At 42.1% G+C, this 24,923-nt stretch overlaps 1 protein-coding gene across 1 annotated transcript in view; it reads right to left on the bottom strand.

Moving 5' to 3' along the window:
- The window catches only part of GFM1 (G elongation factor mitochondrial 1), a 47,246-nt gene extending 26,846 nt beyond the window's left edge, over window positions 1-20,400 (bottom strand). The window contains exons 1-9 of the mRNA XM_060242392.1: window positions 20,230-20,400; window positions 16,430-16,582; window positions 14,005-14,137; window positions 12,583-12,787; window positions 10,905-11,021; window positions 7,803-7,953; window positions 2,258-2,412; window positions 365-449; window positions 46-183 (exon numbers count right to left, since the gene is read on the bottom strand). Of these exons, the coding sequence (XP_060098375.1) occupies window positions 46-183; window positions 365-449; window positions 2,258-2,412; window positions 7,803-7,953; window positions 10,905-11,021; window positions 12,583-12,787; window positions 14,005-14,137; window positions 16,430-16,582; window positions 20,230-20,277 (1,185 nt within the window). The 5' untranslated portion in view covers window positions 20,278-20,400. The remainder of the gene's footprint in view (window positions 1-45; window positions 184-364; window positions 450-2,257; window positions 2,413-7,802; window positions 7,954-10,904; window positions 11,022-12,582; window positions 12,788-14,004; window positions 14,138-16,429; window positions 16,583-20,229) is intronic.
- Window positions 20,401-24,923: the final 4,523 nt, after the last annotated feature.

Below are 24,923 nucleotides of genomic sequence, written 5' to 3'. Positions count from 1 at the left end.
TGGACTGGATCCTGAGCACTCTCTGAGCTGTGATGCTACACTCACCTCCATCATGTCTGCATGCAAGCGGACAAGTCTCTGCACTCGCACTTTTTTCCCAGTCCGGGTGTTGTAGATGTAATCACTTTTCTTTAACATTCCCTGGTACACGCGAACATATGTGAGCTGTCCAAATCGTCCTGCCTGCAGTAGCACAAAAGGCAGTCATAGCAAAGGAGACCAAAAACTTGACATTCCTCAAAAGTGAGAAGGCAGACTGCAGCAAACCATTCCCCGAGGTGCATGAGTAGTAGCCAGTGACCCCTAGCCCAAAACTGCCATGAAGGCAGCACCTCAGAAAAAAAGAAGAAATAAAACAACCTACCTCAAGTTTAAATGCCAAGCCCAAAAAAGGCAGAGAGTCGTCTCTGGCAGAACCCAGCAAGAGCTTGGATTGTTCCTGAGAATTCCTTGAACCAGAGACAAATCCAAAGGAGAAGTTTAAATTACAAGATTTTAACAGTGTTTTATCAATGAGCTCTTGTTGCAAGGTTCTATTCTGTAGCCTGCTAATGAGTGTCCTCCGCAGTCATAACGGGAAGCACTCTGTGCTTCTCTCAAGCCCTACACACCTTGTGGAGAGAATAAGCTATTTTTTTAAAGAGACCCAAAAGTGGTGTGGAGTACATCCTCATTTTTAGACCCGCTATCACCTCAGGCCAACCAAAGCTAACATGTTATAACACTATAAAACCTGCAAATCCAGTTTAGTAGAGATGACCAGGGATGAACACACCTGCTACAATCACCAATGCCTCTACCCTATGCCTGACAACTTTTTCAAAAGTCCATTCTCCATGGTAGCCTCTGAAGAATTACACTCCAAACAGAATATGATTTTCCTCATCAGCCCAGTAAATGTTGGGAGAGAGGTATCAAATAAAGACTGTAATCAACTCACTATAACAAACAGATCAAAATTCACTGCCTTGTTAATCAGCAGGGATAGCAGCAAACCCAGCAAAAGAGTCCTGTCCAGATCTGCCACCTACAGGCCAATGAGATGCATCTAACCAGCATCTGTGTGTCACTTCAGATTTATGGCCACCCTATGACTTAACAGGCTCCAAACCAGCACAGGGGATCACTTTATGCATCTCACAAAAGCTCAAGGTGCAATACATGTGCTAGGCACTGAAGAGATTTTAGCGGGTTTTGCTCCAACAGCCCAACACTACTGCTACAAGTTGTCACTAATTCACCAACTTGTTCCACTTGCAACATTTGATGCCAAAGTGGTTTCCATTTCCAGTTTGTAGCCACAGGGAGTATTTGAGGCCACTGACAGCATTCTGCCTTTTCAAGTGTAACCATACTGCAGCTTCCCCTGTAATAGCAGCTTACTGAAGACAACTAAAGATGACAGCACTCTCCTTGAATCAAAGTCAAAAGCACTTCTTTCATCTAGGCTTCTCTAATTTCATTTTTAGAGCCATTTTTGCTCTAGCATGATATTGCAACATGGAATATTTTGCATTCTCAAAGTTCTTGAATAAAGAAGTATCTATGACAACTGACCTTTGTTTACAAAATTATCTTGTTTATGCGCTATGCTTCATCTTGTGCAACTTCCCACTTTTATTTAGTAGATTTATTTATAATATGATCATATGAATGCACAGTAAACGAAAGTTCAGAATATGAAAAAACCAAGCTTTCAGAGGAAAGAAATGGCAATAAGGGATACCAAGATTTTTCCCATTTAGGAAAAAAGCCTGGAGGAACTACTGAAATAGTTGTGTGCCATTCTTTGATTAATGCTGATAATTTTCAACAATACTGTGATACAATCAATAAATGCTGTGTGAACAATCTAATGCACCAATAGAATACATTTTTATAGGTAGTTTAAAAATTGAATTCAGAATCAGTCGTAAAATCATCAACGAGGTTATAACAGCTGCACAAAGTTGATCTAAATGTTACTTTAAAAACCAGCAGCAGGTAAGATCAGCAGAACAAAGAGGGAGGGAGAAGGGAAAATAAACCACCCCAAACATCTGAAAAAGACTTGAAAAACAAGAGGGTCTCAACTTAGTGTCAGAAAAGTATTGCTCAGTATCTGGGAAGGGCATTCCAGAAATTTGGAAAGCTAACAATGTCATTTTAGGCAGTTACACACTTCTCAGCACATCAGATCCAGTGCTCTCTGAAGGGTGCAGCTCTACTTAGGACAGTACTATAAATATCCTTCCCCCTAACCCCTTGGTATACTCACTCTTTGTTGAGAACAGCATAGTTTTGGACTTCTGATGGATTTGGGAGATACTCCAGAACAGCATCCAGCAGAGGCTGCACCCCCTTGTTCTTGAGGGCACTTCCCACCAGCACAGGCGTGAACGTTTTACTCAGTGTTGCTCTTCTAACTGCAAGCTGGAGAGAAAGAGAACAAACATTTACGCTTTAAAGCTCCCTACCATCAAAGCACTTTATAAACAAACCAGCACAATGCCACATTTGTTTATCTGGCCATGTGCTGTACGATAATAATGTCCTTAACTACCCTGCACACAGATGGAAGTTGTTGCTTCTTTTTTCACTAAGGGAAAAAATACCTTTCAGAGATGGTGGAAGCAGTTTTGAAATTAAGTCACAACCACCAAAAATATTTTTAGCCTGCTGTTCTGTGTTCTGTCCTCAGTGGATCGTACCCATTTCTTGAGATATTGAAAGGGAAATGTCTCAATTTCCCTTTCAATATCTCAAGAAATGAATACGATCCACTGAGGACAGAACATTCTACTACAGTCTTCTCATCCAGTTACTGAAAATAAATGTGGGGATAAGAGAGAAACAGAAGAGTACCCTGGGTTCTTCTCCTGAAACACTGCTGATGAATACAGAGTTGCCGAAAGGCCAGAAAAGTTCAGGTAAGGCCATAGCCACAGTTGCAATGCTGTAGTTCCAGCCAGAGCCCCATCAGGGAACTACATCATGCAGCCTTGCTAAGATTTGCTTCTGGCAGTGAGCACAGGGCAACACAGGCAGGCATAGCCCAACTCACTTTTAAGGAGTTCTCCTCCCAAGACTGCATGACAACACTGTCATGACTCTCTCTATGGGCATCCTGCATCAGGGCTAAGAGAGCCACATGGGGGTCTAAGACCTAAGGGTATGTTCTCAGCTCAGAGCCACCATGGCTTAAGCTGGAAGAGGGCATTCAGCTGGCCAAAGACAGAAGGTAACCAGTCTCCTCTTTATATCAGGCCTAGCAAATCCAAAGGCTGCATTCTATTTCCTAATCATAGGAATCAACATTGTCCATGTCTATTTCCTTCTTTGTGAGGACACAGTATCTGTGTCCATCAATGCACAACAGAACAAGTCCCAGCCTTGGGAGCTGATTTTCAAAACCTCCCTTCCAGTTTCTGTTCCTCCTCCTCCTCTAGCAAGTGGCATGGCACAGGTAGCTGGGAAGCAAGATTTGCAACGAAGACCTGCTTTGTACTTAGCAAGCAGATCTATTTTGTTCTCTTTATTAAAACTAAACACATCCCGCAGTCAACCTGCATTTCCTGCCTCATCCAGCTGTGGCACAGCAGTCAGGCTTTTATCACACCAAGAACGTTTGGGTTATCAGCAAACATGGCATTTGTTTAAGCGGTCAACACTTAATGAGCACTGGTCGCTAATACCGTGACCTTTCCACAAAGAATTATTTTAAACCAGAACTTGGTCACCTGCCATGGCAGAGGAATCCACCACTGGGGACAAATTAGAACCAACTTATGTGCCTCAGTCTTGCCGCTTGGCTATTCAATAACTTGTCATCAGTTAGTTCGGGGGGGGGGGGGGGGGCGGCGCTGGGGAGTAAGGACATCTTGAACCCGCCCCCCTTAAAAAAATCCACTTTCACAGTTCACTGTTTCAATTTTGGAAGTTTGAAGGGTTACAAATGTGTTACATTTCAGCATTTGAGTATTAGGAACACAATGATTTTGATGCCTGCAAAATACGAGAGGCTCAAATGTATTGTTGTATTTGGGTCTCATTATGGATGCAAAGTGGCTTACAAAGTTATTCTCCTTTCCTCTGTTTTATCCTCACAACCAAACCAAACCAAACCAAACTCACATTCCTATTGGTTTCTGGAGCTTACTTACTACTTCCCTTTCTTTTGTTTCAGCCTATATCATTCCAAAATACTACAAAGTGTTCATGGTCCTTTTCAATATAACTGGGTGGCTTTTCTTAAAGCAAACGCCATATCAGCTGCAAGTCAGTTCAGACAAGATTTGCAAAAGGTACACACACAACGAAAGTATCACTTGTGGGATTTTTTTCAGACTCAAAGCAAGGCAACATGAAGTGTCTTGGTGATTTTGTTTTTTTGCAAATATAAGAAAAGAACATAAATGACTAATTTTATACTTCAAAAGATCTGACACTTGATTAAACTGGAGGGATGCAACACTTCTGCAGGAGGAGAAAAGGATCAAGGCTGCAATCCTGTGAATACCTGCCCCTACTGAGCTCCATGGGATTTGTTTGGACCAAGTTATAAATCTCTCTGCTGGAGTTTCAAACACGGGCAGGCATGCAGATCACCGGTTCCATCTAAATTAGAGAGATGGCCCTTGAATTATTTGGCAGAGGGATAATATAAAAAGCTAGCAAGCCAGGGTAGAACTTTCCAAATACTGTTCCAACAGAATTCCTGGTCCCCTTGGAACATGAGAGAGCAACGAATCACTAAGCAGGCATCTAAAATAGGCTTCTTCCTCTTAAGTGCTGTGCAAAGGGGGGAATACAGTGGAAAAACATTACATAATAGCAGCAGTTCTCCAGACTGCAAAGTCATCAAAGGCTAACGGGGGTAACATAAGGTTTATTTCCAGTTTTAAAGCTGTGTTTTCCGTGCTCATCAAGTCCCCGTGCCAAACTCAGCCCTTGCCCAAGTGAGTTCAGCTACGGTGAAGCAGTGTCTGCTTACACCAACCACACCTGAATTTAGACAGAGGAGGGCCAGAAATACCACCAAAGAAGCAACCTGCAAGTAAAACTCCCTATCAAGATGACCAGACTACAGATTCTATAATGTGATGAGATGCGATGCATCTTGCAATGAAAACCTGCACCACCAAATATTGCATTTACATTTAGAAGAAAAAGCAAATTTAGGAGATCCTGCAGACGACTTCTAGGATCTGTCACAACTTTGTCTATCACACTTGACAGCTGATTTTCCCCAGCTACCTATCAACCCAGTCATCTGCGGCTATTAATGCCGGGTACAGAAAGCCTGCTGCTTCCCTGGATAGCGGCAGTGTCATGACAAAGATATTGCAGACCTAGACAGTCTGGTTCATGCTGCAAATGAATTCAGCTTCTAAGGCGATGAAATGTGAGGCCCCAAACACACACAGATATTCCTAAATGAAGTGTGGATATATGCATCATTTTTGCATTTTTTAAAAAAAGTCCAATAGGATGGTAATGGCTTTGCTAAAACTTTCCTGCCCAATCATCCTTATTTGTTTATAAATCTGTTTAAATTGCTTCAGGTGGAAGACAGGTTAAAAAAAGAACTAAGCAACAGTCTCCATCCTCAGAACAAGCCTATGGTTGGGCTCTACTGCAGCTGAAGAAACTGACAATTATTTGTTCATCCTGAACTAGTGAGCCCTTCGTTCCTGCAGAGACATTGGCATAGATGTTTCTGATTCAAGATCAAGGTTCTGCCTATCAGTTCCACTGGAACAGGGACCAGCAGTTGATGAACCCAACTGCCAACTAAGCAGCTTGCAAAAAACATAACAAGATATGGCTACTGGAGGGGGAGGGGGAGTCCTGCCTCTTTAGCAGAGGTTTAATGGGATGCTATTTACCAGCTGATGTTTACCCTCCATGCCATGAAATAGTTCACCTGCCCTTCTGCACACATTAAGCTTGTATTAGAGCGGCAGGATGTTTCCTCTCCAGATTGCTGGCAGGCCTAGATATGACCAACTCCATGCCATCTCGGTATTTTTGGCCACTGGAAGTCACTGACATTAGTATGTAGGGGGTGCAGCAATTATCAGATAGCGAGGTGTCTGAATGGGACTGCAGCCAACAGATAGTACAGCAAGAGCTCACTTGGCAAGCTGGATTCTGCAGCGGCATTTGCTCCAGGCAATGGTGCAGAAGCACATCTTTTCAAGACCTGTGTGTTATGAAAGAACGGTGATTCTAACAACAGCTGGAACTTTCATGGACTATTATAATTTTTTAGAAAAGAAACTCAACATCTAGACTCCTCAAATATTGTCTCATGAAAATGTTACAGGACGATGTTCTCTTTAACAGCACTCAACGATGCTTCTGTTTGCCACAGAAAGGTCTAGGCAGGTTCTTTAACGGGAGATGTTAGAAACTGCACCCACCATCTTTTGTACACAAAGCATGATCTCAGCCTCTAAACCTCTTTTTCACTACTAAACAAAGGGCACGGCCTAATGCCAGCGATAACAGTGAGTGGATAGCAGCTAGAACAACAGCATTGGGTAGTAGTTAAAAGGTGAAGACGGGAACCAGGAAGTTTGTGGTTCAGCTTGCATCTCAGCCATGAACTAAGTGACCTCAGAAAACTGCTAGCAATCTGTTCTAGAATTAACACTGTCCTCCTGCCCTTCACAGTACAAACCTAACTGGTAAAATTTATGTAGATGTTACTATGATCATATATAAGTATTCTGAATGTTCAAACTTATTTTATACACATACAAGTACAATGTCATGAGTCTGCCTGCCAACACCTGCTCAGATAAGAAAGAGAAAGAGGAAGATGGCCCCCAGCCTTCAGTTCCTGCAAGAAGACCCGCCAAACAAGGTAGAGACTTTGCTAGGTGCAGAGGAAGAGTCTCAGGCTGAAGTCAGCACATCTCGTCCCAGTCCTGCAGCCTAGAACCTGAAGCAGAAGCCCTGAAGCCAACAGCCTCACCCACGAGGTCACCAGATCCCTTGGAATGCCAGAGAAGGTAGGTCTGGAGATCGGTGCAGGACTGGTGCCATAGCACATGGTTGGGGCCCAGCACTGGTCAACCTCTGCTTGTTAATTTGCAACACCACAGGATCAGGGCTAACTACCCTGTAGGCTGCTCAACTATTAATGAGTTGCACCTTTTCCCAGATGCCTCAGCAGGCTTTTCCTGCTAAAAGAGCCAGCCAGCAGGGAAGTGACTCATCCATAACCTTCATGTCCCTCCTCTTGACCCCAATGTGTTTGACCTTCTGAACCATGATCTGGCTTGTGCTCTTCAGATCTGCCCTTCTGGTTTGATGCTTGAATATCTGTGCTTTGACCCTGGACTATGTTTGGACTACACTTATTACCTCTCACCCCAGACACACAGAGAGAGAGAGAGGAGAGAGAGAGAAAACAAAGAATTGCTTGATCTTTAAACTATGATAATTCCAGCAGATGGGCAGGTTCATTGAGGAGCGCCCTTAAGACAAGTTGTTCACAGACATTTAAGGCTTTAAAAAAATGTCATATGCAGAATTGTGCCAAGAGGTGCTGAGCCACACCCCTCCCCTTGCACAGTGCTCCTGTGCAGCACAGGCAGATAGGTTCAGCTGAATGCTGTGCAACACCAAGGCAGCATCTTCCCCATGTGCCTCCCCCCACCCCGCAGTACAGCTGATAAGCAGCTGGCATAGGTGAACTCCCTTCAACAGATGCCCCAAGGTGCTGGCCAAGTTTTCCTGCCCATCTCATTTTTAAAAAAATTATTTGTATAATTCATTTTTAAAAATAAAAAAGCAAAACCACAAGTTTCTACCTTCAGATCAGTCACTGTTGGGACCTTCTCTTCAAGAAAAAGCTCTCCAAGTAGTTCATCAGAATTTGCAACAGACTCAATCAGTTCTTGACGCCGGTCTGCAGACTCAGCTCTGAACTCGGGAGGAATTTCGCCGTATTTAACCATTTGGCTACAGAAGTAGAGGAGACAAATGGTCAGTTAGTGGCCAGACACTCAAAAAAAGCTTTTAGAAACTTGCCATAATCCTTTAGCAGTGCATCTTTACCCACCAGCATTTAACTATTTTTGCGAGAAGCTAGCTCATCAAGGGATCTTTTTCCTGTGGGGAACTGTATATACGATAAGTTAACATATAATATTAAGGAATTTACAGATCCAACAGATGAAAAAGAATATATGCTCAGGCTGCTTACATAAGCGCAATAAGATATAGGTGGCAAAAATATCCAGAAATCTTTTTCCTGTGGGGAACTGTATATACGATAAGTTAACATATAATATTAAGGAATTTACAGATCCAACAGATGAAAAAGAATATATGCTCAGGCTGCTTACATAAGCGCAATAAGATATAGGTGGCAAAAATATCCAGAAATATCCACTGAATACAAAAGCAACATTTCCCTCCAAAAGAGGCGGGGGGGGGGGGAGACCACTTAAAACACATTCATGGTCCTTCTGACTCCATCTTCTGGGCCATTCATCATGACAAGTTGCTCCTGAGCAAAGAACAGAATGCGTCCCATTATTCCATCATTTGGCCTCCCTTATGGTACCCTTGTGCTATCCTATTGCTAACTCAATCATTTAACGTGGGCCTAAAACTGGTTACTTGATATGCTGTGCCCTGTCTGCTGGTGGTGCATTTTATTTATTGCTTTTACTCTTTAATTTTAATGTGGTATTTTAATTTTGATCTGCAGGCTTTTTATTGTTATTTTATATGTTGTGATCCACCTTGAGCACGTCTACAGGACAGGGCGAAATATAAGCCCACAAAATTTAAAAATAAATTAATAAGAAGAGCCCTGCTAGATCAGATCAATAGTCCTTCTAGTCCAACATCCTGTCTCACACAGTGAAGAGCCAGTTCCTCTGGAGAGCCACCAACAGGGCAAAGAGGCTGAGGTTTTCCCCTGATGCTGCCTCCTAGATCTGGGATTCAGAGGATTAGTGTGGAGGTACTCCTCAGTCACCATGGCTAGCAGCCATCGAGAGACTTATCCTCGGTCTTCAAACCTTAGCTCCACAAGTGTTATACCGGAGTCTAGCTTTTTTTTTATGTTTAAAATTTTATTAAAGAGTCTGGGGGGGGTTAACAACTGGTGTGACTACAGCTCTTGATGTATGCTGGCTATCTGTTCTGCTCCATCACAGTGGGAACTTTCTGAGACAGTTACCTTGCAGGTTAGTCACACTTTTAACATCTCCTTAGGAAACTTTATTTTAACCTTTCTATTTTTATGTTAATCATGTGCAGTATGTTACTTTGTAAGTATGTACAAAACAGTTCAATCTCAATATATGCAGGCCTACTATATAATAGAACCTCCATCTGGATAAGAAAGTATTTGTGTGGTTCCTGTTAAATGGTTTTACAATTCTCAGCTTGGTACTTTTAAAAATTGTCTTCATTAATCATCTGTAACATTTAAGCTTGGTAGTGATTTTTTTTAAAAAAATCTGTTATTTGCATATATTGTTGTAGGCTCCCTGACAAGGCTGCATGCAAAATGTGTAGGGATCTTCCAGTGAAACACAAATATTTATTTTCCCATTGCATGATCATTTTGTTCCTCTAGCTTGATTCTGCATGGGGGCAGTCCTCTTGTCTGCTCTCCATTAAACTTGAACCTTCAAGGAGGTGCTGCCAACAACACTTCTATCTATATTATATAGTCTTGTGGTCCAACAAGAGTTTGTTTGGTAACAAACAACTCAAATATGCTGTGTCAATTTAAAAAAAAACAAGACTATATGATACATAGAATAGTGCCTTATTTACTGTGCAATCCTTTGCAGACTTACTCCAGTCTAAGCCTACTTATATCAGTGGACATGGACTGGAGTAATTCTGCACAGAATAGCACTGTTAGTGATGGATGACTATGTCTTATCAGCACTCCAATGTGAAGATGACATGGACAATGGAATCTTTATCCACTCTGAAGCACCAATGTTACATCTCTTGCTGTAAATTCCTGAAAAGATCCAGGATCTTGTTACTGGCAGACACCAGAGATTTAAAAGCAAGCCTGGGATTAACTACTTTATTGCTCTAAACTCAGAGCAAGGTGGGAATTAGCAGGTTAAACCTGTTTCCACAAACAAGGAAAGAACACTGCTTTCTCACTGTCACAACTCTCAATTGTTACAGAATTCCCATATCATGAATATGACCCTACAAAATGTCTGATGTGCAAATCTGCAACAAAATCGCTGCACCTAAAAGTTCAATTTTAAATTTTAACCAGAGAAACTAAAGATCAAAGCCTCCTTTGTTAAACTCTTTGTTGCTTCTCTTGGCCCTCCCCTCCCTCTTTCACTGCAACTTCTTTCTCAGAGAAGAATTGTGCCACCATAACTAAGCAGCCAAATCTATTGGCTTTGGTAGTAGGACATCTTAGCCCTATGGACCAGTGCAGATGCAATGCTCCAATCTCATCACTGTAATTAAAACACTGTAAGCAGGCAACAGGATCGCTGCTTCCCACCTCTTCAGCATGAAATTCCCCCTGCCCATGTTAAACATTTCTTGGGGGTACACTGGCACCAGTTTTACCAGTGTTTGCCAGCCAAATTTAAATCCTGGATAAGAAGAGAACTCTGGTGTGCTTTAGCCATAGTTAAGGTCTGTGCTGATGGATCCTGATTGTATAGCCAGTTGGGAGAGATTCTGCTTGTGACAGTCAAGAGGTCACGGCTTCAGTCCTAGAAACACTCTTCAGGGAGTGAGCCCCAAAGAATCAACTGTTTACCTACAAGTAGGCTTGCTCAGGATTGCTTTCCAGGAGCTTTACATGGGCATCATGAGACCCCCAATCAAAAGAGAAAATTAAAACCATCTGCTGCAACTTCACAAGAAAAACTTGCATATCTGAAGCTGCTCAGAGCACTTACCCAAAGTCACCTTCAAAATATATGGCTTTTTCTTCAATAAGATCAATGACCCCTCGGAAATTCCCCTCCAGTCCCATTGGGATCTGAATAAATGCAGCATTCTGATTTAATTTGGATCTGTAGAATAAAAAGATATATTATAAACATAGGAACTTTTTCAACCACAAGGGACCTTCTACAAGCCCACCTGGCCTCTGAGATGAGAACAGAAAACCATGTTAGGATTGTAAACCAGAAAGGGAAGCAGAAATTCTGATAATCCTGCTCCATGCTGGCTCCCATTCTCTTGAACCAACTAATGGCTAAGGATAACGTCAGCCCTGCTTTGTGTGTATTCCGCAGATATGGTAGGAAGTTTTAAAAGGCATTTTTTCCAAGGCTATTTTAAAATATTGAACTGTTTGTTGTGATGGGGTTGGAGAGGGGAAGTGTTTTTTCCCTGTAAAACACCACAAATATATATAGTAGGTGTGGAATAAAAAGTCTTATATTAATAAATCCCCCCAATCTTTTCTTGGATAAAACATTCTGTTAAATTTTAGAGGGTTTTTTTTAAACCAAACACTGATTTGTGATTGACAGGAGTGGTGCAGGGATTAGAGCAATGGTCCCCAACCTTTGCGGGTGACCGAAGTGGAGAGGAGACAAGGGCGGCGGTGCTTCTTCAACGGGTTGCCTGCTGCTGCTAAGAAGGTTTTCGCTGCCAATCAGCGGGAAGGGGGGGGGCGGGGTTTGTCGGCCTTTAAAGTGCCAGGGAAGGCGGTTCTTTGCCCCTTCCCTGGCCTTAAAATCGTAAAAACGGAGGGTGCTGGAGGTGCCGTGGGAGGGGCGGCGAGGCTGCGGGAGGGGCAGGGCCGGTGGAGGAGGCCACGGCCTGGTTGCCAACAGGCCATGGACCAGTAGTGGTCCACAGCCAGGAGGTTAGGGACCCCTGGATTAGAGGACTGGCCTATGACAAGGGCAGCGTAGATGCAAATCCCATTCAACCACAAGACTCATTGGACCAGTCACTGTTACTCTACAGATCCCTGGGAGGATAAAATGGAGAACAGACTCATGCATGCAAGACAAAATTGTGATAAACACCTTACTGCATTTTTAAATAGGGATAAAATGTGTGTGCTACCCTGTGTGGCACAACCCCTCCTCCAGCCATCCTGTGCCAATCACACATTTATAACTTTTCCAAGTGCCATAATTGCTAAAATAAGAATTGAATGTGGTATTAACAGTGCCATGGTTCCTGGGCAGTCTAGAAGGCAGGAAGACTCTGGCAGGGTATGGGAAGATCTCAGTCCCTCACCCCAGTGACTGCATCTGCTTCTGAAACAGAAACACCATGCAAATGACAATGTCAAATGTATTTGGCTCAACTGCTACTATAATAAAAATATAAAAGGTTTTATATATTTATTTAATTCTATTTATATCCCGCACTCCCCACAAAAGCAGGCTCGAAGCATGCAAGCTAGTGTACAGCAGCATTTTTGTTTCTTTAGATCAAACTATTCATTTTACAGGGAACTTTCAACACTTTCCACAAGACTCTGCTGCACACCTTCTCCATCTGTCTCCCAAGACACACAATCTGCTGGCCAGAATGGTCCAGCCAGGAAATGATTATTTTAATGTTTCTTTTATAAAATGCTTCGGCAATTTGTAACAGAGAAAACTGCACCTGAGTTGTTGCAGAGCTCTGTTTGGACTCGAGCCCATTCTATCCAGTTTGTTGATGAAGGTCAGAAAAGGGACGTGGTATCGCTTCATCTGCCTATTCACAGTCATCGTCTGGCACTGAACCCCGCCAACGGCACACAGCACAAGGATGGCTCCATCCAGAACTCTCAGGGACCTTTCTACTTCTATAGTGAAATCAACGTGGCCTGAAAAGCCAAACAGGAATATTTAGGGTTTCAAAAGTGGGAGAAAATCTATGTGAGCTGATGAATTCTTTCCTGTTGCTGTATACAGATCTCAAAAATGCTGAGTAACAAATTCAGGCAGAAAACAACCGTATCTTGGAACGTCAAAATCAATAAATAAGTTTACAGAAAACTGGTTTACAAACATACTGCAGTAGAAAAAGCTTTTGACTAACCTTTGGAGGAATTTCTCCTCCCAAATCCAAACATATTGTGCTACTAATACAAGAGACCCAGAAAAAGGAAGCAGACTTATATGACATGTGTGAGTGAGGAGACAGGACCTTAAGCTCCGCTTCTGACTATATCCTTATCCGGAAGGTGACTGTAGGTCCTAAATGTGTACAAGTGTACATATATCAGGCTTTCTCCCTGTGATAGGGGATATTATGCACATCCTGCACAATAATGAATCCAGCACCACTATCTGAAATTTGCAACCCAATTTTCCATTGACAAGACTGGAATGTCATCACTGGGAAGATTTCTTCTGTATGGCAATACTTCTAAAGACTGGAAATATGGGTATCTTCTCTCTAAACCCTCACAGAGGATTTAAACCCTACCCTTTTGCAGACAGATGATTCTGTTGGAAACACTTGTAAATCTAATCTAAAGCAACACATGGGAAAGTGCTGATGGGGAATACAGGGACAACCAAGAAAAACATTAATAAGAATGCAGTCATTCATATTTCCAATTTCTCAAAAACTGTTGTGTTTGTTTGTAGCAGGAGAAAAGAACAAGAGTGCAGTAGCTTAGTAGTTGCTCTTGAAAGCTCATACCCTGTCACAAATGTTTTCAGTCTGTAAGGCGCTACTAGACTCTAGCTCTTTTCTACTGTAACTGCCATGTATGACACAATGGCTAAATGCCAATTACACCAGAAATGGATCGTGATATGTAGTTTTTAACCTCAGAATTGGCAACTAGTATGCTTAAGGACACAATTCCTATGATTGGGGGACTCTTTCACTCCCAACAATCACTAAAAAGAGCCTTACACACAAAGGGAGGCATAGAACTACGAAGTCAGCACTGTCTGCAAAACCACAAACCCAGCCTAAGAAAGCAAATGACACAGTGGGAATACTTTGGGGTGTGGGTAAAAAGGGGCGTGCTTCTTGAATAGGCAAGATGCTGCTCATCTCAAGCATAAAAATTCTTGGTTTTATTACCTGGTGTGTCAATAATGTTAATATTTGTGTCTTTCCAGAGAGTGTAAGTTGCAGCAGACTGAATTGTGATGCCACGCTGCCGTTCCAATTCCATTGAATCCATGACAGCACCGACTCCATCTTTCCCTTTTACCTATGTGTTCAAGAAAGCATACTGATGTTTTTGCCAAGTCAGTCTTCTCTCTCTTTCTCTCTCACACACACACGTCTATGTTGTAAAAGGCAACAGGCCTGCTCCAAGCTGTCTCTTTTAGTCTCCCTTCTAGAATAGGCGGATTTCATTCTAAGGCTAGATAATAGCAAGTGTTGGATCCATCATGATAAAAAAGACACATTATTGAAGCAACAGCTATCTGGCAACTCATAATGGACCCTCTGAATCTTTATGTGGATAACGTACTTATTAGCTAATTTTTCTGACAATATGCAACATTTATAAATTTTATATGGCGACCCACATTCTGCTTCCCATCAACCCTTGAGCTGCACAAGAAGGTCCATAATATGTATTAAACCTTTAAGTGAAGCACACAGGCTGAGCTACTCCTATTTACATGGTATTCTGCCTTTGTTTTGCTTCTGCTAACCAGGAGAAGAGCAAACAGATAGAGCGCTTTCACACATGCTAAATAATGCAGTTTCAATCCTCTTCAGCAACACTGTAAAATTTAGTTGCAAAGTGCACTGAAAGTCAATTAAAAGTGTGTTATTTAGTGTGTTTGAAAGCACCTATAATGTAGGGCAATTAAGCCATGCCTCAATCTACTGTTCAGCAACCCTTCTGGCATTAGAGATTTTCCATGAAAGTTGAGATTTTCAGAAACCTGAAGGAAGATCAATCCACATTCTGCGTTTCCTCTGAACTTGTGCATGATCATGGCATGCACACATGCTGCATTTTTATTTACAAGAATTCAAACCACTTACCAAGGCAGGATTGATGTACATCAAAACAGAAACATGTAATTACAAACTAATACTAATATTCCAGCATAAAACCACTAGAAGAAGTCAGGTAAATTTCAATACACAACCACCCACTTACCAGCTGGGCAGAACTTTAATGGCCTTCCCTGCACAGGTGATTTTACAAGGTTAGAATCACAACTATGAAAGCCCTCCTCTTTAGCTCTACCAACTTCCTGCCTCATGAGAATTTGAGTAAAATGTCAAGACAGTGTGCGTTTGCTATAAAAAAGGCCAACGCCATGCTGGGAATTATTAGGAAGGGAATTGAAAACAAATCAGCCAGTATCATAATGGCCCTGTATAAATCGATAATGCAGTCTCATTTGGAGTACTGTGTGCAGTTCTGGTCACCGCACCTCAAAAAGGATATTATAGCATTGGAGAAAGTCCAGAAAAGGGCAACTAGAATGATTAAAGGGCTGGAACACTTTCCCTATGAAGAAAGGTTGAAACGCTTGGGACTCTTTAGCTTGGAGAAACGTCGACTGTGGGGTGACATGATAGAGGTTTACAAGATAATGCATGGGATGGAGAAAGTAGAGAAAGAGGTACTTTTCTCCCTTTCTCACAATACAAGAACTCGTGGGCATGCGATGAAATTGCTGAGCAGACAGGTTAAAATGGATAAAAGGAAGTACTTCTTCACCCAAAGGGTGATTAACACATGGAATTCACTGCCACAGGAGGTGGTGGCGGCCACAAGCATGGCCACCTTCAAGAGGGGTTTAGATAAAAATATGGAGCACAGGTCCATCAGTGGTTATTAGCCACAGTGTGTGTGTGTGTGTGTGTATATATATATATATATATATATATATATATATATATATATATATATATATAAATTTTGGCCACTGTGTGACACAGAGTGTTGGACTGGATGGGCCATTGGCCTGATCCAACATGGCTTCTCTTATGTTCTTATGAGTAAGGACCTTTAAAGGAATGATAGGGCTTGCACATGGAAAGGTGTTCCCAAGAGAAGCAGGATCCAGACCACTTTTAGGCTTGCACTTTGAACTGCACACATCTGCAAACAGGCAGCATGTGCAGTAGCTTCAGGATGAATTGGATCCTTTTTCAATCCCACATTCTGCCAGAAGATGCACTCAGAAATTCAAATCAACATACTACCACCCTGGCAAAACAGTTTATTCGTGATGGGTAGAATTCAGTTATGTTTACTGCAAACAGCTGAGGTTATGCCGTGGAGTAAATGAACTGAACACCAATGAATATTAAGTCTGAAAATGCATTCTTGTCTTGGGTTTGTGCAAGGAAGGGGAAAAGAGGAGTATAAATACATACAAAAAATAAACAGCTTCATCTTTAAGAAGGGTGAGCAGCTGCCTCTAGTATTCCTGCATATAAACTCTAGCATGTTTTACATTCTGAAATATCACAGAAACAAGATCAGACAGAGGGTTCAGGACAACCTCATCACATTCAGATCTACCTCGTGCATTTGAGAAATCCTGCCCGTGTAGAACAGAATGCGCTCGGTTAATGTAGTCTTTCCAGAGTCAATGTGTGCTGAAATTCCAATGTTGCGGATCTTCTCATTGGGAATGATTCCTGAGGAACACCATCGGCAACCATTCAAAAGCAGCTGGAATGGTAACAATATTATAAAAGACAATAATGAGTATACATCTTACTGTGATAAATAAGACATTTTCAGTGTTGTTTTGCAGTACACTATTAAACTGAAAACAGTCAAGCAGTTTCACTAGTTTTACTTGCAATAATTAAGGTAATTTATTGAAAGGGGCCCCTGACCTGGATAGCTCAGGCTAGCCTTACCTTGTCAGAAGCTAAGCAGGGTAGCCTTGGCTAGTGTTTGGATGGAGATGTCCAAGGAATACTAGGGCTGTGACATGGAGACAGGTATTGGCAAACCACCTCTGAACCATCTCTTGCCTTAAAAAATAAGTCAAGCTCATTACCTAATAGTGCATAATGCTAAAAGAACTAGAAGTTCTGGCTGCCAGACAATCTTAGGATCTCCTGGCTATACTACTCACACTGCCATACAGTAGTAATTACTGTTATTTTAAAAAAGGGTTGGAGGAATACCTCTAATTTTAGGTAAAACACAAATTAGTATTAACACGATGAATAGCCTCCCCTCTCTAAATTTACACTACCTTTTGGCCTGATCCAAGTCAACAGCTGTCCCCCAAATGAGTGTGTGAACTTTGCATGAGCAATTGCTCATCTCCTGGTGGGCCAGGCAAGAATTTGTAGATGCTGATACTTATCCGGCACTGCCATTAGAAGAAGAACACAGCAGGGCATCTCTGACCCCTTCCTCAAATCATGCATGCAAAAGTAGAAGACAACAGCACCACTTCTTCTCAGCCTAGACTGAAATGATGTGGCAGCATTTAGCGCACAAACCTATGAGGAAGGGTCCCTGAAAGGGAGCCTGCAACTCACCCTAACTTGGCTGGTGCCTCAGGATCCTACCACTCCTTCTAACTTTCTGTCTGCCCAATCATTTGAGAAGTATGGGATTAAGGTGCAATACTGCACACTGTAAGACCTCATGGAACTCCAATGTATTAAATCAGAAACATGATAATGTTTTTTAAAATTCCTTTTAAAATACTTTCGTGTTGCTTTGTTAGTTGTTACTAGATACTATTTTACAATGGCAAATAAGGCACTAAGGTCAAGGCCACAAGGGGAATTAATAGCGAAGCAGGACTCCAAGAACCCACTGTGATCTCTCACTGCCTAAGGATGTACAACTCTTGTTGTGTACAGATGAAAAAATACTCCCCCGGTGGTAACTGTCACGTGCTCAACTTCACTGGTTAGCTATTTGTGTTTTGTATTATTTGTCATTTATGAATGTATTTCTCACCCTTCTCTCAAATGGGAGCTTATCCTCAGCTCATAGACAGTGCAACCCTAAGCAAAATTACCCATTTCTACATCCACTGGAGACAGTGAGCTTAGAAGGGTAGGACTTTTCTGAGGATTGCAGTGTAACTCAATTTATGTCCCGCATTCCCATCTAGTGACCCAGTCATCTTACAGTGTCACATTCTTTGGCCTTCAAAACAGGTAAGGCTAGGCTGAGAAACAGTGGCTGGCCCAAAGTCAAGTAGCCTGCTTCAGGACTGAACAAGGATCTGAACTGCAAGGTCTCATGTTGCACTAGCTGATACACCACACTGGCTCTTAAAGAGAGTGAGAAAAAGCTCTCTGCTTCTTGAGTTCCTCTCCAAGGATTGAAGAATAACTCCTACATCATCTACAACTCAGCTGTGGAACTGGGATGGTAGGAAAGAGGCTCATGGGAGGAATAGGGAAGGAGGTCTTACTGACTTCCTTAGCAAACTGACTTCCCATGCAAAATACTAGCAATAATAATATTTATTAAGTAATTAACAAAAACTAGGACAGGTGCAATGTATCAAAGAGCATGCAGCCAAGCCCACAGGCTAATTCACAACATAAGACAAGAAATAAAAGGCTACCCATATTTCTTGGTTGAGTGCCATGCACTGAGAGACAGGTAGGCAGAATGGCAAAGAAAGGAGATAGTTCAGCCCCACCCCCTTGCAATTGCTCCCATAGCATGCATATTTGTAAGTTATATTAAGTTGTGAAGCAGAAAAAATGATAAGGCACCTAACATTTATATTGATGATGATGATATGTCAATGTGTAACTTTGATCATTTTGGGCAAGCATAAACATTAACCATGAAATGAGTAGCTGTGTGTTGCAACAATAGCATATGTTGTAATACTGGGCATACAAAAGGACAAATGTGCACAACAGTGATAGCAAATCAACTTCAAGCCCAAACTAACATAATGTGAAAGCAGATCATTCCTCAAGGCTTGGAATTTCAAAGTAGATCATCAAAGACATTCTTGTGCTTGTGACGGACAAAATATGCTAACCCACCTGTTGTTTTGGAAAGTTTAATTGTGAAAATCGAAAATCTGGCAATTTATATGAAAACGGAATTATTATACCAGAAGTTATTACAGAACAGCAGTGACTGTTTCTCAAGCATAGAAGAACCATTTTTGTTAAGATATGCCCTTTTCCAAAAGCAAATATTCCAGTGTAATGCATTGTAAATAAAAGTCACCAATTAAATGCAACCATTGGATATGTTCTTATGGCCATTTGGACATGCAAAAAATAGCAGCATTTTATCTGAAATGTCATATTTCACACTGCTGACAGCTAATTCACATAGTGGCAACACATGGACTGGATTAATTGAATATATTTATAAATTGTCGCTGCAATTGTGTTTCCCAAATACCACCTATTAGAAGTGCAGTGCCTAGGTAAGCGGTAGAGTACTCACTTTGCTTTGCTTTCAAATCTAATGTTATGTTGACAACACTGAACATTAAAATTCTAAGTCTGTGGGCCAAACTTGCAGGACAGTTTGAGAACAGTATAAATCTCTGATCAATAAATATAAAGCACAATTACACTTTTGGAACAGGGTTAGCCCAATGAGCTTCCTGCTCAAACTCTGCTTTCCTCAAGCATTGCCCCCAAATCTTCAGGAATTTCCCATGCTAAAGTTGGCAACCCTGGATAGGAAAAATGATAAAACACTCTATAACTACACTGCTCAATTCTAATTTCCAGTGTCCATTGTAGTCTACATCTATCTACAACAAGTTTGCACTTACAACAAGTCATCATTTAGTGTGATATAAAACAAACACACTTATCTAACATACACCAGGCAGAGAAAGTCTGAAATTTTACACAAATAACTGTTGTAATTTGTAAACTGTCTGCATAAAGCAAATTTTCAGGTAACGATATTCCAATCTAATGGTTATAAATTAGGATTATCAACATCATGTTGGTCTCTAAGGTGCTACTGGTCTCGATTCTCGCTTTTCTATTGCAGACCGACACAGCTGCCCACCTGAAACTAACATTATTGACAGAAGCTCCGTACTTATCAGCAAGAAAAGCTTTTCTGCATCACCAAATCTCCATGTTACAAAAAGCTTCACCTGTTGATTTTCTGCCTGCCATGCAACTGCTAAAGGCAAAAAGACTCCACCAAAAAGGGATGAGAGAAACGACGACCACCAAAGTTCGAGTCTTTAAGAACTGCCACAAACACACAGCGCCGGACCTGAGCCAGCTTCCTCAATCTCCCAGCTACCGAGGACGAGTGAACATGGGGCTGCGTTCCCATGGAAACAGTCCCAGGCCCAACCGAGGTCTCCGGTCCTATGCCCGCCTCCCAAGTACCTGTCTCCGGGGCAACGCCAAGCCCCAAATCCGCCGGCTCCTTAACATGATGCGGAGCTGAGCTCTCGCCAGTACTCCTCGCTCAAAGTCACGCCGGCCACAGTTCCGAGTTCACTTCCTGCCTGAGCCGGCAAGCGCTTCCGGAGCGTGAAGGCGAACGTAGAAGTGCCCAAACAGACTCTTCTACAGCGCCATCTATAGAAGAGAGGGAGTAAGTGCTCCGAGGTAGCCGGTACCTGCGGAGTCACGGAGGACGAGGAAGCGTTTGTTTGCTCGTTATTCTCTTTGGCACTTTTTCCTGCAGAATTTCGAAGAGGAGAAGCTATACTAATGTAAAAACAAAAAAAACGGAGGAAAGAAAAGATCTCTGCGATACCAACAACAGTCCCGAAAAGCATTGTTTATCTGCTTTCTGTGTTTTGCTTATATCCTGATTTCATGTCATGCCATTGTTATCTGAGCGAAAGAAGTCAAGCTTTGAAAAGTAGAATTAAAAGAAAGTGTCGCATATAGATTCCTCATCAGGGCTTCGCTGCTCAGAACTGAAATGTTAGGGGATGATAACCCCCCCCCCCCTCCGAGTGTGTCACCTTATTCATAGGAATGCTGTGGGTGTCCCCTTCTTCAGGGGTTAGGAGCCTGTCAGTCCACGACCGGGGTTTCTTTGGGTGTAATTCAGATTCTGCAATGCTTTCCAGAGAGATGCTCAATTGCTGCTCCTTTCTTCGGCGCCCCGTTAAAATCTGTTTCATTTGGAGAAATGATATGGTGGCCCAGTGCCCTGATTGTTTTCTTTCTTTGCCATCAAATCTCAGCTGATTTACAGCCCCGTAGGGTTTTCAAGGCGAGAAACATCAAGAAGTGATTTGCTGTTGCCTGCCTTTGCATTGCGACCCTGTCTCTGAATAGTGACCCTGGACTTCCTTGGTCTCCCATCCAAAATACTAACCGGGGTGGCCTTGCTTAGTTTCTGAAAAGATCTGACACGATCAGGCTAACCAGGTTAGGGGGGCTTCATTTCTATTCTTATTAAAATCTTCTATTTCATTTATTTGATTATAGCTCAATTCTGATGATGATGATGATGATGTTGGATTTATAGCCTGCCCTCCACTTCCAATCACAGAGTGGCTCACAATCTCCTTTATCTTCCTCCCCCACATCAGACACCCTGTGAGGTGGTTGGGGCTGAGAGGGTTCTCACAGCAGCTGCCCTTTCGAGGACAACTCCTGCAAGAGCTATGACTGACCCAAGGCCATTCCAGCAGCTGCAAGTGGAAGAATGGGGATTCAAACCCGGTTCTCCCAAAGAGTCTGCATACTTAACCACTACACTAGATAGCCCTCTGACAGCAATGAAGATCCTGTGAATTTAGGGGGAGGTGTTTGTGAGTTTCCGGCATTGTGCAGGGGGTTGGACTAGATGACCCTGGAGGTACCTTTCAACTCTATGATTCTACACCAAACTGTTTGGATTTGATCACTATTGTATATGGTATTTTTACTTTTTAATTAGGCGCCTTCAACACTGTAGAAACATGAGATAGAAATACTTTAATAAGTAGATAAAATGTTCATTGAATGGGTTGAGAGGGTTATCTTGGTAATATCATTGAAGGGAAATGTTGGTTAAATGAAAAGCTTTTTTTTTTTTTTGCAAATCAGTGTTGTGAGCACACCAGAATTGGTCCTTCTACCTGGTTGTATTACATATGTTTGTTTAAACACAATTTTAAATATTTTTATATGTATTTCTTATTTAAGAAAAAATTAAACATGTTTGTGGGCTCTAAATGTCTTGTGGGTAGGTACCTATGCCTTTATGGACCCTTCCAAACATAATATCAATATTAAAAATTATTTTTGACATAACTTTAAATACTTAAATATTTCATTTTATTCTTTTTGTTTTAGGCAAAATGTAATAGATTTTCATGGGCCCTAAACATTTAATATTTTCTGATGTGAGAAAAAATTTAAAACCTTTTATTCAACCCTAAACATCCATTCCCCCCACCCCCAATGTTAAAAGAAATTAAAATATTTTTGTGGGTCCCTAAAAGTATTATGGGCCTTAAGCACTGTGCCTAATGGGTAAGTCAGGATATATCTTACAAGAAGATTCAGAAATGTGGCACTGCATGGCCCTATTGCATGTTAGGAAAAGTCTTTTACTGAATCCTCTGGGCCAGAAAAGGAAATTCCCTCTCCCCGGCAGTCAGTACAGAGCACCCTGAGGGCAAGTTACCAGCTGAAATTTGCAATAGCCTCCCCCCCCTCAGACTCTCACAAAGAGAAGAGGCAAGTATGTCTTCTTCCACCCCTTTCTCAGCAAGATGCCCATGCTGAAGCCACAGATTCCAGCACCCACCGAGAAGCTGCTGGTAGCAGAACTGCTTGTTCTACTAGGGTTAAGAGAGCCACTTCTCTTGGAGCTGTCCAAGTAGGGAAGAAGTGCTGCTTAGCTTGAAAATTTGCACCAGTCATTAAATGTGTGATTAGATAGATCTTGTATAAGAGGTAAGTCTCTGCACATCCGCCCTGCTACTGCAGACCCTCATTTGTGCTTTATACTGTCACTGAAGCTTGAGCTCTGGGGGCGGAATTCAAGGGCTCTGTTGGTTTTGGGAGGGATTGGCAAAGATTACTAGGCCCTTAAGTAATGTTTCCTCAAGTCTTCAGAACTGTATGGATATAGGCCACTTAGTTGAGTTGGAGAGATTCAAGGGTGACTTGTCCCATTGCCTGATAGTACCAAGAGGCCAAACTCCAAAGCCTGCCCCCCATAAATGTTTAAACCCAAGAGGTGATGGGCTGCTTTCCCATAATTCCTGACCAATTCAATAACCTAGATCACCCTGGCTTAATATTTGGATTCATTTAGAACAAGGGTGTCCAACATGTGGCCCAGGGGCCGAATCAGGCCCCTGGAGTGCTATCAGCTCCCCCTGAGCAACTGGCTGTCATCTGTTTCCTTCTCCCTCTCTCTTGCTTCCTTCTGCACCATGGCCTGCTTTGCTCAATCACACAGGAGCTATAAAGCAAAGCCTCTTTGTTCGCCATTGGCTGAGGAATAGCTTGCTTTGCCAGGCTCTCAAATGCACAGCAGAGCTACTGAGCCTTTCTTCCTTTTATTGGCTGAGGCTCCTCTGCCTCCTGGGGAAGGAAGGAGCCAGGGCTTCCTTTGCCCAGTTCCCTGGATCACATGGGAGATATACCTTTAAGACCAATGAGTGCTAATGTTTTAATCATGTTTTATTTTAAGCTTTGTCTGTGTCCTTTATGAAGTCTATATCTCCGCTACCTAGCATTACATTTTACCTAGCATTACATTTAGCATTACATTTAGCCCGGCCTCATAAGTCTCATTTATCTCAGATCCAGCCCTCATAACAAATGAGTTTGACACATCTGATTTAGAATGTACACATACGGTTCAGCCAAAGTTAAGCACTTCTAAGCAGCAATGACAATCTTGGGAGAGACATTTTCAAATAGATACATTTAAGCATTAATGGGACTAATGAGATCAGCATTTACTATCTGGACCGTGTGTTACATTATAGAGAAAAAATGAGTGCAAAACTTTTGGGGATAGGCTGCATCTTGCCTTTATGCGATACACTTGATCTAGGAATTGTTTTCTCTTTTTGGAAACTGGGTCATATTGACACACAATATTTCAGAACTCCAGTTTTGGCATCAGCAGTTTAGCACTCCACCCCCAAAAAAGGAATGTTATGACCAGTGGTAAAAGTGGGAAGGGATAATGTAGTGAGTACATTTGTTCTATACAGCATGAGCTATTAAGGAAATTCTTGTAAAAGCATTCATACCCAACAGGACTTTTTCTGCCAAAAAAGCCCAGCAGGAACTCATTTGCATATTAGGCCACACACCCTGATGTCACCATTGTTTCACACACAGCTTTGTTGTAGAAAAAGCCCAGCAGGAATTCATTCACATATTAGGCTACATCCTGATGCCAAGCCACCCAGAACTGTGTTCCTGTGCTAATAAAAAAATCCTGCATAGAATAACTTTAACTCCCAGCTATTCAATCCTTACCCCGCCCATGAAAAATTATGTCATGTGAATATTGGTTACAGAAATCAGTGGTGGTTGAAGGACTACTAGCCAGTTTGGTGTAGTGGTTAAGTGTGCAGACTCTTATCTGGTAGAACCGGGTTTGATTCCCCACTCCTCCACCTGCTGGAATGGCCTTGGGTCAGCCATAGCTCTCAGAAGAGTTGTCCTTGAAAGGGCAGCTTCTGTGAGAGCTCTTTCAGCCCCATCTACTTCACAGGGTGTCTGTTGTGGGGGAAGAAGATAAAGGAGATTGTAAGCACCTCTGAGAGACTGCTTTACAGAGAAAGGCAGGGTATAAATCTACGGTCGTCTTAACAGTTAAGAAAGAAGCAATGGTGGCTGAGGGGAGCCTACACATTAAGAGGCACTGAGCCTCTGAATCCACAGCCAGGAAGCAACATCAGGGAAGGTGTCGGCCTCTATGACTTGTTTTTGATGATCCACAGGAACTGGTTGGCCACTGTGTGAGACAGAATGCTGGACTAGGTGGACCACTTGTCTGATCCAGCAGGGCTCTTCTTATGTTCTTATGAATGGGATAAGAGGAAGTATAAAAAAACCCACAACGAACAAGATTTTGATACTGAACCTGAGGTGCTTTTAAC

Source organism: Heteronotia binoei, chromosome 6 (assembly GCF_032191835.1).
Source record: "Heteronotia binoei isolate CCM8104 ecotype False Entrance Well chromosome 6, APGP_CSIRO_Hbin_v1, whole genome shotgun sequence".
Classification (NCBI taxonomy): domain Eukaryota; kingdom Metazoa; phylum Chordata; class Lepidosauria; order Squamata; family Gekkonidae; genus Heteronotia; species Heteronotia binoei.
The sequence above is the reverse complement of the archived record's forward strand: the minus strand, read 5'-3'. Positions and strand labels throughout refer to the sequence as shown.